The sequence below is a fragment of the Protopterus annectens genome, chromosome 7.part1, assembly GCF_019279795.1.
Source record: "Protopterus annectens isolate FY-2018-M chromosome 7.part1, PAN1.0, whole genome shotgun sequence".
NCBI classification, from domain to species: domain Eukaryota; kingdom Metazoa; phylum Chordata; order Ceratodontiformes; family Protopteridae; genus Protopterus; species Protopterus annectens.
In genome coordinates this window covers 304805097-304820003 of record NC_056740.1, presented here as the reverse complement: position 1 = coordinate 304820003, position 14907 = coordinate 304805097, and the positions used below count along the sequence as shown (strand labels likewise).

General features: G+C 44.7%; 1 protein-coding gene across 1 annotated transcript in view; it reads right to left on the bottom strand.

The window, feature by feature from the left end:
• Positions 1-14907, bottom strand: part of LAMB2 (laminin subunit beta 2) — a 3750789-nt gene that overhangs the window by 724017 nt on the left and 3011865 nt on the right. The window contains exon 21 of the mRNA XM_044078730.1: positions 8360-8584. Coding sequence (XP_043934665.1) covers positions 8360-8584 — 225 coding nt within the window. The remainder of the gene's footprint in view (positions 1-8359; positions 8585-14907) is intronic.

Genomic DNA, 14907 nt, shown 5'->3' with positions numbered 1-14907 from the left:
CCATGCCCTGGTAGTGATCAGATCTACCAGGGGATTGGCAGGAGGAGACACCCAAGAGGTAGATGGGCCTGCGTCAAACGCCTCCAGAAACACAGACTCATCGGAGGAAGGCTTTTGGGCTGACCACCCCCCTCTAATACGAAGCATTTCCATAATGTCTCCGAAGGAGACGTCCTCGGGGGGTGACCTTGGGGAACCTTCCCCTTCCTCTAAGTCTGTGTCCTCTGTCAGGGACTCAGGTGAGTTCAAGTGCCTCCTCTTGCACTTATGTTTGTGAGGAACCTCCTCGGGGGGGCTGTCCGAGGATGCCTCACCAACCACATCCTGTTCCACTAAGGGAACCATCTGGGACGTAGGCACAGGCTGTCCCTGGGGCCGGGTGATGGAAGGTAGGCCCATCTGAGAGGGAGTGATGGGTGGAACTGCAGCAGGAGCCTGGGGCCTCGAGTCCCTCGAAAAGATCCTCTCCACAACATCGAATGCCGAAGGAGAACTGCTCTCTCTAAGCTCCGTGAGCAGCCCCTTCGGATCTGAGGTGCAGACCGGAGCCGATGCAGTTGGATCCGAAGGGCCAGTGTGCTCCGACCGAGACGGAGCCGAAGACACACTAACACCTCTGGATCCGAAGCTCAGCTCACGGCTCCGAGAGCTTGGATCCGAAATGGGACCTGACAAGCTCGAGGGTGCGGTCGGAGCTGAAGAAGGGTGTACTATCGGCGCCGAGCCTCCCCCGGTTCCGATGCTGCCTGGATCCGATGGCTCTGAACCCCAGAAGTGGGTCGGAGAAGGAGCAATTGGGGCGAAAAAGGGGGTTGAGCTCCCCCCCAGGGGGGGGGGGGGAGGCAGGATCACTCCCATCTGCAGTTGGGCCTGGAGAAACCTACGCATCATCCGGTCCATATCTGCATCTAACAAGCTTCTTGTTGATCTTGACGAGGCCAACGAGGCAGGCCTGGAGTGACGCCTCGAAGACCTCGAAGGCGACTGGGTCACCTCCTCCTCCGGCCCCGGGGAAAAACGGGGTGAATGGAGCCGGGAAGGAGAAGGCCCGGAGGCCCTAGGAGAGACTAGAAGCTTCGGCTCACCACTTGTGTTGCTTGTCCTTTTTTCTCACCCTCTTAGATTCCCTCTCCTCCTGAGCCTTAGTGGGAGGGTGAGTCCCGGCCAGGGGAGCAGGGATGGAAGGTGGCACCACTGCGGTAGCAGCTGGTGCCACCGAGGGAGAAGAGGACGAAGCTGAGTCCGGGGGCAGAAGTCCCGCCAGAATCAACTTCGACCTCCTATCCCTCAAAGCCCTGGGGTTGAAGGCTGCACAAATTGTGCAGCCCGAAGAAAGATGATCAACCCCAAAGCAGATAACACACTGAGTGTGGCCATCCGCTGGGGATAGCTTATGGCCACACTCTGTGCATTTAGAAAAGAAAGTTTTAGGGGCCTCGGCCATAGTTGTAAAAGGGCCTAACCCAAACACACCTTCACACATGGGAAGAGGGAGACTAGAGTAATTGAAAATATATAAAGCTTTAGCAACAAAAATTAGCTAAATCAACTACAAAAGGAAACAACACTCACTCGTTAACAATTAAACTAAAAACTAGGTAAAAAACAGAGGAAATTTTGTTCAAAAACTCACAAAACCCTACGCCTGGAACTCGTTCTAGGTGCTTGAATAAGCTGCAGCAAACGAGATCTGAGGACAGAGAAGGATGGTAGGGGGTTATGGGTAAGAGGGAGGAGCTTGGAGCTCGGATCTTAGCAGAATAAAGCTGCCGGCTCGGATCCGATACCCACAGGTTGATGAAGTTAACTACTTCAGAATGGTTGCTTCCTAAGGCTGGAAGGAGGAGTGACCTATGGTGCATGGCATACTTCTAATTCCCATCAGCAAACATTGCAGTGGTTATGGTGGAGAACTTGTCCATTTATGAGTGTGTGTGTGTGTGTTTTGAGGGAGGGGAAAACAAGGAATAAATATACGGCATTCCATGAAAAAATGCCACTGACAATTTGGCCATCTTGACTTTGCGGCAACATAAGGTGCCTAAGCAACATCACCAAAAAAGAAGTCATGTTCTTACCATAACGTTCCATGTGGAGTGTTCATCTCGCCTTTGTTCTTACACACAGGTTCGGAGCCGATCCTCGGCTCCGAGTCGGCCGCATAGCAAAGCTCTGCATCTTAGAGAAGCTCGAGACCAGGCTATATCCCACAATCCTCCCTGCCATTACTCAGATCTAGTTTGCAAGCAAACCAGACTAACAATAAACCTGAGGTGCTAAGGCTACATACCGCCACAAAAATTCAGAGACACTATCTCACTGACAAATTAACTAAAGGGTAACGAAATATACCCCATGAGGTAAGAGGCAATATACCCGGAAGAAGTAAAGACATGTGGACCAGACTCTAGTCCTACTCGTTCTTCCAAACACGTGAGGGAGGGAAGGGGGGGGGTGTAAGAACAAAGGCGAGATGAACACTCCACATGGAACGTTATGGTAAGAACATAACTTCTTTATGTGAGAGTGTTCAATCTCGCCGTTTGTTCTTACACACGGGTAGCGTCCCTAGCTCCGTCACCCTGAGTCACTCATGGAAGAACGTTCCTGAGCACAGTGGAACCAAAAGACGTCCTGTCTTTGGAGGCTTTGTCAACTCTATAATGAGCGATGAAAGTATGTGGTTTAGACCACGTGGCTGCTGTACAAATTGTGTCCAAAGGCAGGCGAGCTGCATGAGCCAAGGAAGTGGAAACGGATCTAGTAGAATGGCCCTTAGGTTTGGTGGGCAAGGCCTGATTCAACTTAGAATACACAAAGGCTATACAATCAGTAAGCCATTTAGAAAGCGTACGTTTTGTAACTGCCATGCCCTTTTTATTGTCTGCAAATGCAACAAAAAGTTGATCTGTTTTTCTGTAATCCTTAGTCCTGTCCAAATAAAATCTTAGCTGTCTGTGGACATTTAACTTGTGCAGCATATATTCCAACTTGCTGGTATGGTTTTTGAAGAAAGTAGGGAGTTCAATGGACTGATTAATATTTATGACAGAACATACCTTAGGAAGGAAAGACGGGTTTGTTCGTAAGGAAACTCTATCTGGGTGGAAAATTAAGTAAGGTGGTTTAATTGATAGTGCTTGCAGCTCTGACACTCTCTGAGCTGAAGTAACCGCTACAAGAAAAAGAGTCTTCCACGACAAAAACTTCAGGAGGCAAGAAGAGGCTGGTTCGAAGGGTGGCAACATTAGTTGTGACAATAACAAATTTAAATTCCATGGGAATAAAGGGTCTCAGACGGGCGGTTGAAGATGGAAGGAACCTTTCATAAAAGCCTTACAAAGCCTGTGGGACATAATAGAAGAACCGTCCTCACCAACATGGAAGTTGGATATGGCCGCCAACTGTACTCTTAGTGTGGAAGTAGAGGCTCCTTCGTGGAAAAGGATGGATAGAAATTCTAGAACTTTATGTAAAGGAGCAACCAGGGGGTCCAAGTGTTGGCTAGATGCCCAGTACACAAAGCGTTTCCATTTACTCCTGTAGAGTTTTGTAGTGGAAGCCTTATGAGAGGCAACCAAAATGCGTTGAACTGCCGGAGAAAGTAGATCAGACCTGGCTAGGCGGGGAAGTGGAGCAGCCAAGCTGCTAGTTTGAGAGATAGAAGAGACGGGTGAGGAACTCCCGACGAATGTGTCAGTAGATCTGGTACTGGGTCCAGGATCCACGGTTCCTCTGTTTGATGGGCTCGAAGAAAGGGGAACCATATCTGTCGAGGCCAGTATGGGGCTATGAGTATAATTGTCCTTTCCAGGTTCATGGCTTTCTGAAGAAATTTGGGAATCAAGGGGGTAGGTGGAAATGCATATAGGAGACCCAGGGGCCAATCGTGTATCAGTGCGTCCCTGGGGACATCCCCTGGAGGGGGTAGAAGGGCAAAATAGCTTCTGCATTTGGTATTCATCGGGGAGGCGAATAGATCACAGCAAGGCTGGCCCCATTTGTGGAAAATTCTTTCCGCCACCTGTAGTTTGAGGGACCACTCGTGAGGTAACAGGATGGCTCTGCTCAACCTGTCCGCAATGACGTTGGATGACCCCGGGATGTGTGTTGCTATCAGAAAGCGACCCGTGGACTCTGCCCATTGCCAAATTCTCATGGCCTATCTGCATAATGGGTAAGATCTGGTTCCCCCTTGTTTGTTTATGTACCAGACTACAGACATGTTGTCTGTCTGAACTGCTACTGTTCCTAGAGGTAGGAGGGTTTGAAAGTGTTGCAACGCCAAGAACACCGCCCTCATTTCCAGAACATTTATGTGCAGGTTGTACTCCATGTTGGACCATTCCCCTTGGACTGTTCTTCCCTGAAAAAGTCCCCCCCACCCTATCAGAAAAGCGTCCGTGGTTATCGTGGCCGTCAGATTCGGTAGAACAAATGGACGACCCATAGTGACATCCTGACTGGACACCCACCATGAGAGGTCTCGCTTGCAAGAATCTGTTATCAGAATCTCATGCGTTAGGGGTAACTGCTGGAACGACCACTGCGTGAACAGCAGCCATTGGAGAAGCCTCATGTGCAATCTCCCCATAGGAACTGCAATCAGGGACACTGCCATAAGTCCCAAAACCTTCAACACCAATTTGGCTGGGGCTTTCCTGCATTGCAGTAGAAGAAGAACCTGTTCCTTGAGGGATGAAGCCCTTACTTGAGGGAGCTATACCAGTGTTAAGCGCGTATCTAGGTCTGCTCCGATGAATGAAATATGCTGTGTGGGCAGTAAGGCAGATTTTTCGAAGTTTATGGAAATCCCTAGGTGGGAACAAAGGTTGACTGTATAGTCTCTGGCTTGTATGAGGCGACACTGGGTGGTGGCGGTGAGGAGCCAGTCGTCCAGATAGGGAAACACCCGGAATCCTGGACATCTCAAGTGAGACGCTATCACTGCCATGCATTTGGTGAATACCCAAAGGGCAGGGCTCGAAATCGAAAATGACTGGCTCCCAGCCGGAAGCGCAGGTGATCTCTGGACAGTCTGGCCATCTTGATGTGGTAGTACGTGTCCTTGAGATCTATCGAGCACATCCAGTCGTCCGGAACTTTTCCTTCTTCACGAAGGTATTGAGATTGCTGAGATCCAAAATGGGTCTCCAGTCCCCTGTCTTTTTTGGAACTAAAAAGAACCTTGAGTAAGTTCTGGATCCTTTTTGGTCCGCCGGGACTGGCTGAATGACTCTTTTTTTTGAGCAGCTTTGAAATTTCTATTGCTGCTGGGCCTCGCAGACAGGGTGGCACATCTGGAAACCTTCTTTGTTGGGGTGGAGTTGACATAAAGGGGATTTTGTATCCTCTGGTTACAATGCTTTTTACCCAGGAGTCTGAGGTGAGAGTTAGCCAGGCCTGTGGGTATAAAGCCAAGCGACCCCCGACTGCCTCCAGAGCAGGACAGTCAGGCCCCCATTCAGGAGTGCTGGAAAGGCTTACCAGGGATAGGATCCCTGTCGCCTTGGTTCTGCGGACCCCCTCTGCTGCCGGGGCGACGTCTTCCATGTCTGCCCCCCCTCTGCCTCTGGGGGGGGGGTCACTCTGTGTGGCTTGGAAAGATCCCAGAGTTTTACGGAACTTCATTTTTCCGCCTCGTTGCCCTTTGGGGTACGGTCTAGATGGAACGGAAAAATGGACTCCGACAGCAGACAGAGTCTTTCCTTCTTGCTCACACCGAGTTAATGTCTCTTTCACTTTGGGCCCAAAAAGAGTGGCACCATCAAAGGGGGCGTTGGCGAAGGAAGACTTGAAGGCTTCCGCAAATGAGCACAGCTGCATCCAGGATTGTCTTCGTAGAGCAATCGCTGAAGCTGCGGCTCTACTCGACCCTTCAGCTGCATACGAGATGAGCCTCATGGACGAGTTCACTATGGAGGTAAGGGTGTTAAGCTGTGCTGTTACCTTATCTGAAACAGCAGCATCTGTGTTACCCTGGAGGGTATCTCCCAGGTCCTTGATGAGATCCCTCTGTAGACGTGTAAAATGTGTCAAATAGTTTAGCAAAAGCATGGAAAAAGTCGCTGAACTAAAAACGCTCTTCCCGTATCTGTCCATAGTCCTAGAATCCTTATTAGGAGGATGAACAGAAGAGGAAGACTCTGACATCTCCTTTTTAGTGGCTGCAGCCACCACCATAGTGTCAACCGGGACTCCTTTGGTGAGATAAGTCTTGTCCTGGGGAGCGGTAATAAATTTGCTTGGTTTTCGAGGGACCAGTTCCACTGTGTCCGGTGTCTCCCACGCCCTTCGAGCAATCAAATCCATTAACTCATCGAAGGGCAGAGTAACCCAGGAGGTAGAAGGTTGAGCACCAAAAGCCTTCAGCAACACCGACTCGTCCTCAGTGGGGGCTAGGGACTGCCAATCACCCCTCTGTTTTAAAATCTCCAAGATGTCCGCAAATGAGACATCCTCAGAGGGGCATTTTGGGGACCCCTCTGACTCATCCAAGTCAGTGTCAGAAGTTAGAGATTCCTGTGGGGAATCTAAGTGCCTCCTCTTGCACAATCTTTTCCTCGGAACCTCATCGGAGGGGGATTCCGGTGAGGCCTCCAAGGAACAGGGGGCACCCTCTGGGGATGGCTGAGACAATGGTGCTCCACACTATGGATGTGTCGTGGGAACAGAAACAGAGAGCGGCTCCTTAGGGGAGGGAGAAGATGCCTCCGATGAAGTGGTTGTCTGTGTAGACAAAACCTTCCTCATAATGTCAAAAACCCCTGAACCTCGGGTCGAGGACTCCCCCGGTTCCGAAGAACATGGAAGAATCCCAGACATGGGGCCCATGGGTCTCGACCCCGAGGACGGAGCCGAGCCAATCTGCACCGAGGCCCCGAGAGGGAGAGTCGGCACCGAAAGGTCGGTACGACTCTCGGTCCCGGAACCAAGGAGAGAACGTTGACTCCGCGACTCACCTATAGGTTCTGATGGAGTCGAGGTCAATGGTGTCAATCGTGCAATGGACGGTTTCGGCACCGAGGGCTCCACTATCATCGGCTCATCCTCTTCCGGCTCCGAAGACTGGATGGGTCTCGAAGGAGGACCTGTTGGAGATAAGGGAAGGCCTTCTAGTTTCGACACCAATTGGGAGGAAACTGCAATCAACTTGGAAAGGGCCGTGTTCTCCATAAGTTTCTGCACAACACGATCCACATCAGTATCGGATAACGGTCTGGAAGATCGGGTCGAAGGGGCCGAAGATAGCACCGACCAAAGAATGGAAGGTGGTGGTAGCTCCGACACTGGTTCCAAGACCTGGGGCTCAGTGAGAGATAAACGTTCGACGCTCGGCCCCGAAGTCTGTGGAACCGGCGAACGAACTTTAGAAGATGAACTCGGAGCCGATGACATGGGCTCCGACATCTTCGACCCCTTCGAGGACTTAGAAGCCTGGTCAGACTTGTCCAAGGCCTCCTGGAAAGCAGGCTTAAGAAGTCCCCTGTCTATAAGTTTCCTGCGTCTATCTGTCATGACCCTCCCACTGAAGGAATGGCAAATAGAGCAATCCTCTTGCAAGTGGAGAGGGCCAAGACAGTAGACGCAGGAAGTGTGGTTGTCAGTGATGGACATTTTCTGCCCACACTGACACCTTTTAAAACCAGACTTGGCTTTCTCAGACATAATAAGCAAAAAACAATTTCACTGTAAAAAAGAGAAAATTTAACACTAGCTATAATTAAGAGGAAAAAATATAGCTATAGGTTATAGAAAGGTAGGCCCCAAAGGGAAACCTATAAAAAAACTAACTACACTACACACACACACACTATAGTATCAGAAACTAAATTTTCAATAACTATAAGAACTATAAGAACTATAGAACTATAAGAACTTTTAACAAAAAATAACTATCTTATCTGTCAATAACAGTTTTCTCTGGTCCAAGCTCTCTTAACGATGTGACCCGTTGCAGCGGCAAACTAGATCTGGGTAATGGCAGGGAGGATTGTGGGATATAGCCTGGTCTTGAGCTTCTCTAAGATGCAGAGCTTTGCTATGCGGCTGAGTCGGAGCCGAGGATCGGCTCCGAACCCGTGTGTAAGAACAAACGGCGAGATTGAACACTCTCACATTACATAGCAGCAGTGCTTCTGGAACAGCAAACAGAACTTAACATGTTTCAGGAGATCTCAAAGGGTAGAAAGTGCTTTTAATTAACTAAATTATTACTGTATGCCCAATAAGGAAATTGATAGATGTTACAAATGCAAGTAGTCCTAAGAAATGGATACATTTACTGCAAAACAATTATCAGCAAACACAAAAAGTGTCCAATATCTTAAAAGTAACTTAAGAAAACGGTATTATTTACTTCTGCAATTGCGCTGTCTTGCATCACCATAATATCCCATTTTGCACTGCTCACACTGGTTGCCCACTGTGTTGTACAGACATTTAAGACACTGTCCTGTGCGACGGTCACATGCACTTCTGTCTGTCATGTCAATGTTGTTGTTGCACTGACAAGGCTGGCACTTGCCACCAGGCTGTGATGGATTTCCAAAGTAACCAGAGGCACACTCTTCGCAGCGGGAGCCTAGTAAACAAAAGTAACAAATTAAGTACAATTAAGATCTGTAAATGTCTGCACATGATCAATCAACTGAGGACATAGTTCAGGAAGCTAGTAACCCAAAATAACTGTAAGCTTGAATGAAATATCATAACAAAATGAAATGCAGGCTAACCTGATGTCATACATAAAACAAAGATACAAAGGAGACTTGTGGATCTGAACATTTAAGATCCTGAGCATTAGAGCTGTGGTGTGCGCAGTGAATAAGCTTAGCAAGAAATGAGGCCTCTCTGGCTTTATCAACCTGTTTTATTACCTTCCCACATCAATGACCATCACACCCTACCCTCCTAGCCAATCTATAAATCTATCCAATCTCCAGCAGTGACAGCCCTACAGCCCATTTGTTCCTCTTGGATAAGAGTCAAGTGCACCCATAGTAAAAGGCATTATTCTAGTGCTACAGACTTGGCTTTTGTAATTACGTCCTAGCTTGCCCTTTGTGTGCCAGACATGTCCAAGGGATTGGTATGCAGCTTGCTGCCACAATGTACATGCACACCTCCATGGATATCTGCTCAAATGGCCCTGCCCACCTTGGAAACTGCCCTTTACGTGATCCCACATCTCCACTGAGGATTCTGTCATATAGTGTGTGTCCAAGTAGAAAACTCATCCCCAAACAGAGGGGAGCTGGCTTAGCAGCTGTTCCTCTCTTCCCTCATGACAGCTCCTATAGGTGCCCGAATCACTAGCTGAATTTGGGTCACCTGAGTTCTAACCAAGACTTTATTTCTCTAGGCCAATAAAGCTTGTACTAACTATTTTTTTATTTATTTTTTTATTTTAACATTTGTTGACCGGGAATGTCCGACTAGGTTCCCATTACTAATTTTTAATCTATTAAAAGGTCCACATGTTGGCCGAAATGTAGACTAATTCGAAATGCAGACTAATTCTGTCTGAAGGCTATTCATTTTCCTTGTAGCTATTATCAAAGAATGTAAACAATAGTTGACAAAACTCTTTGGCACTTATACTTTAAGTAACTCAAACTAAAAACAAGCACATCACACACACTTCCTGTTGTATCTAAATAAATAACTGCAAAGGAACTTGTCAATATTTCACCAATACACGAGAGGCTTGTACAACATCCAAAGGATGGAAGCACACAATGCAGCTGTAGCTGTGACATTACAATGATGTTCTAATACCCAGTGCATCACAGAAATACATGTGTTGCAGCCTCAAAAATATACTGTACTGTAACACAACTGCCAACAGTTTGCTTACTAGGACAAGATAGAAAGCAGCATAAATGGAATTAAGGAGATTAGTGGATATGGCTCTTTCACTATAGTAAAATCTACGACACAGGCCAATGCAGGAGTCTGACAAAAAAAATTCAACACAGCATGCTCAAAATATAAAGTGGGAAAACTGACTAAAGGTCCACAAAGTACATAAAAATCCTTTTGCAAATAAACCAATGTAGACCACCACTGTCCAACGATAAAACACTGATTTAATATGATAAAACAAATACAAACAGGCAGTATTAAACACAGATAAGCGCTTTTGGGCTCTGCCCTTCTTCAGATAAAAGAAAACAATTCTAAACACATTTAAATATCTAGTTTAAAATCACTTCAGCCAATCAAAATTTATATTGCACCCTCCTATCTTTGAGGGCGGGTTTCATGGGAACAAATTCATTTAGTCCTGGTGTCCTATGGGCTAAAAGCTCAATTATCCACCTTGCTTCCTATCTCTCAGTGGCATCTACTAAGCTGCCCCTTCTCATATTGGGAAAAACATTAGTGATTACTCTAAATTTAAACTGATGGTCATTGTTAATTTCTGTATGTTTATAAAGTGCATTATGCATATTTTTAGTTCTTATGCATGACAGATGTTGCAAAATTCTAACTTTGAACATATTATTTGTTTTTCCCAGGTAAAACGCTGTGCATTGCTGACACTCACCTAAATAAACTATGTTCTTTGTTCTACAGTTGGCTTTAGCTTTAAAATAAAATAATTTTCCTGTTACTGGATGCTTGAAAACAGTCTCTTTATTAATGTGGTGACATGCTTTGCATGACCCACATATTTTAGTACCTACTTGACAAACAGACCTTTTCTTTTGACTATTCTTTTCTTGTGTTAAGATGTCTTTCAAATTTCTATTTCTTCTAAATCCAAATCTAGGTTCTGTCCCTACTATTTCTTTTATTTTATCATCAGATAAAAGTATATGCCAATTTTTCTTAATAATGTCACATACTCCATGTATATTATTACTATACATAAATGTCATTCTAATGGGTGCAAATATTTGACCATGTTTCATAGTTTCATAGTATAGTACTAGGCTATCTGCCCTGGGGCATTTGTAAGCCTAGCCATAGTGATGTGGCTTTTGCCACCCCATGAAATGGTACAAAAATGTACAGAATAAATCTAGAATACTGTGCCTCTGTCTAGTAGTGACACAATGAAGGTCCCCTTATATAATAGAATTAGTTTACTGTGCCCCTGTTTAGCAGTGACACAGATGTGACCCCTGGGGTAAACTTACGATCTCCCATCCACTCATCAAGATTTCTCTTGAAGAGAGTCAGTGAGGGGCTCTGCCTAATATGAACTGGGATCCTGTTCCAAAGCATGGGAAGCCTCTGGGTTATGAATCTATCCCTCCAGCATGTCCTATTCATACTTGTGCGAGGTTTAAGTCTTTAGCTCTCGTGGTCCTGATGGATTTGGATTTTTGAGGTGGAGCATGTCCATCTGATCCTGCTTGGACATGGCTTTGATCGTCAGCCAGAGATCACCTCTGAGCAGGCGGTATGCTACTGAATAGAGCTGAAGTTTCTTTAGTCTGGCAGAATAAGACATATGTTGGAGACCCTTGATCCTTTTGGTGAGTACTTTTGTGGTCTCTCCAGCTGTTGCAAATGCCGGGTGAGGTACATACCAAATGGGGCATTGTACTCAATCATGGGACTGATGAGGGAGGAATATAGGGGTACAATGACATCCTTGGATCTGGATGTGAATCCCTTCATGATGAGGTGTGCAAGGTAGAATGTTTTTCTAACCACTTTGGCAACGTGGGTGTCAAATGAGAGGTCGCTATCTACTTGGGTCCCTAGGTCTCTGATTACTTTTTCTGTACTCAGTGGGTTGCTGTCTATGTGATACTTTGTGGGTACTTGTTTTTTCCAAAAGGGATGACTATACATTTTTTGGCATTTAGTTTAAGGCCGTGACTACGGCACCAGTTGTCCGTTTCAGTGAGGCCTTTTTGTAAGATGTGTGTGTTTGCTGGTGTATCGACTATGGCACCTAGTTTGCAGTCATCTGCGAACTGTGTCAGCCACAGCCCTCCCATATTTGCTTTAACATCTGAGAAATAAATGCCGAACAAGAGGGGTCCCAGGACAGATCCCTGTTGGACACCACTTGTGACTGGCTTTGAGTCTGACATTGCTCCAGCGATTTTAACTTTATGGGTTCTGTCCTTTAGCCAGTTTGCAACCCATCTAGTGACATAAGGGTTTACTTTTAAGCTGTTTAGCTTATCTATGATGCCTGAGTGGGGTATTGTGTCGAAGGCCTTAGCCAAGTCCAGGTATGCTGTATGGACTGCTTTGCCCTCATCAATGGCTCTAGTGACTGTTTCGAAAAAGTCAACCAGGTTTAAAAGGCAGGATCTGCCCTTTACAAAGCCGAACTGGGTGGGGTCAAGTGTCTGTAGGTCCCCTATGTCTCTGTTTATGAGTCCCATAATGATTCTTTCCATAGCTTTGCAGACCAGGCTAGTTAAGCTTATGGGGCGGTAGTTTCCAGGGTCTGTAGAGGCACCCCCCTTGTGGAGTGGGACCACTGTTGCTGCACGCCAGTGTTCAGGTACATATCGAAGTAAGGCTAAGGTTAAATAGCATTTTTATGTGTGGGTTTAGCTCCTCTTGGAGTTCACGTAACACTCACCCCGGGATACCGTCAGGTCCCATTGATGCTGTGTTTTTTGCTTTGTTTGGGGCGGTTCTCACTTGGACATCTGAGATGACAGGGAGATTACATTCAGCTGGGATAAGTATTTCTTCTTTTGGGGGTGAAGGAGGCGAGAAATTTGTACTGAACCTGTCAGCCAGAATGTTAGCAATATCTGTGGGTTCAGTGTATTTTTTGTTGTTGTGAACCAACTCTGAGCATATCTGAGGGTTTTTGCCCAGGTTTCTAACATAGCTGAAGAAGGCTTTGTGGTTATCTTTAGTGTCCTTAGCGATTTTTCTCTCAAAGTTTGCCTTGGATGTTTTTATGAGAGAACGTAGTTTTCTGCTAATGTTGATCAGAGATGTCTTCCCTTCATGGGATTTCGCTCTGACGTGCAGTAGCTTCCTTCTTTTGTTATACAATTTGTTTATAGCTGAGGTCCACCAGACAGGACGCTTACATTTGGTGGAGAGGGACTTGGATTTGTTTGGGATTGCATGATCCATGCATTCTTGGAGATGTCCATAGAAAGCATTTGTGAAGGATTCGGCATTGTGGGATGTGGTATTCTCTGATGGATTTGACTTAAATGTGGGTTTAGATTTTCTATGGGCGTTACCTTGACATAATTCACTTACTAATAACTTCTCATTATAGCCTCTGTTTCTAAAGATATGTTCCATATTCATCAATTCTTCTTCAAAATCACTCTTTAGTACATAACCTTGAGACTCTGCTTATCTGACCTCTTAATATGTTCTTATATGTATGTCTAGGATGCATACTGTCATAAGTAAGTGAATTGTTTTTCCAACTCTCTTTCCGGAACAAGGAAGTAACAAAACCGGATCTTTCTTGTTTAATTCTTACATCCAAAAAATCTATAACTTCATCTGAACATGTAAGAGAAAATTTAAAGAAAGTAGTGATATGTTCCAAATATTCTATGAAAAGTAGGAGTTCACTTTTTCCCCTTCCCATAAAATAAAAACGTCATCCACAAAACGTCTATAAAGAAATAGATTTTTTTATCCATCTATTTTGGCCCCCTAGAACAAAATGCCTCTCCCAAAATGACAAAACCAAATTTGCATATGTATTGGCACAGGGGGTGCCCATGGCTAACCCCTGTGTTTGTCTATATATGTTATTATTACATAAAAATACATTATTGGATAAAACCAAATTTAAACATTTTCTTATTGTAAATAGTTTCCTATCATTTGATTCACCCATTTCTTTACATAGTTCACAAACAGCATTCATGCCAGATTCATTTTCTATCACTGTAAATAAATTAACAACATCTAGAGTGACCATTAACACTTGTTTGTCACATATATCTGCATCATTTATAGCTTTCAAAAATTGTTGTGCATCTTTCAAAATTTCTATTATTTTGACTGTATATGGTTTTAAAGTATATTCTAACCAAATAGATACATTTTCAGTTACCCATCTTCTACCTGGGACTATGGGTCTCATTGAGGGGTCTTTATGATTTTTATGTAATTTAGGTAGCACCTTAAAAATAGGTGTTACTGGGTATTCTATTAATAGAAAATCACTAAGATCTTTATCTGTAATGTTGTTTTCTAACATACATTTAATACTGTTATAAACTCCAGTTGTAATCTTATTAAGTTCTAATGGAGAAATTTTCAAGTAGGTATTACCTTCAGTTAATAATTTATTTACTTTAAAATGATAATCATCCTTATTTAACACAACAACCGCTCCACCTTTATCTGCCTGTTTTATTATAATGCTGTCATTATTCTGTAGATTAATTAATGCTTGTTTTTGTATGTTTAAGTTAAAATACTTCCGGTTTCTACCTTCTTCCAAATATTTATATAAATCTATTTCACATATTTTAAGAAACATTTGCATGGTAGAACTGAATGGTGGTGTGAATGTGCTTGGTTGTCTCAATGTATATTGTCTATTTTGTTTGTTAAACAAACTTTGCAACATCACTTTTCGACCATAAAACATCATGTCCATAATTATTTCATTAAAGGAGCCTTTTCTACTTGGTACAAAGGACATACCATTGTTTAAAACAAATAGTTCATCATCATTAAGAACATAATTAGATAAATTATACACAATATTTTCACCAGTCAGTTCAATGTCCTTCTTTTTTTCGCCCCTCTGCCTTCGCTGCTGGCCCTCTTCCATTCTCCTTTTTTCTTCATTGGAGCTGGCAGTTGGGCTAAAAAACGCTCACCTTGCTACGCTGCTTCATTTATCTTAGGCCTTGCACCCAAATCCTTAGATTGGGTAGCGACTACACTTGGAAAAACAGTAGTTTGAAAAACATTTGTCACTTCTTCTAA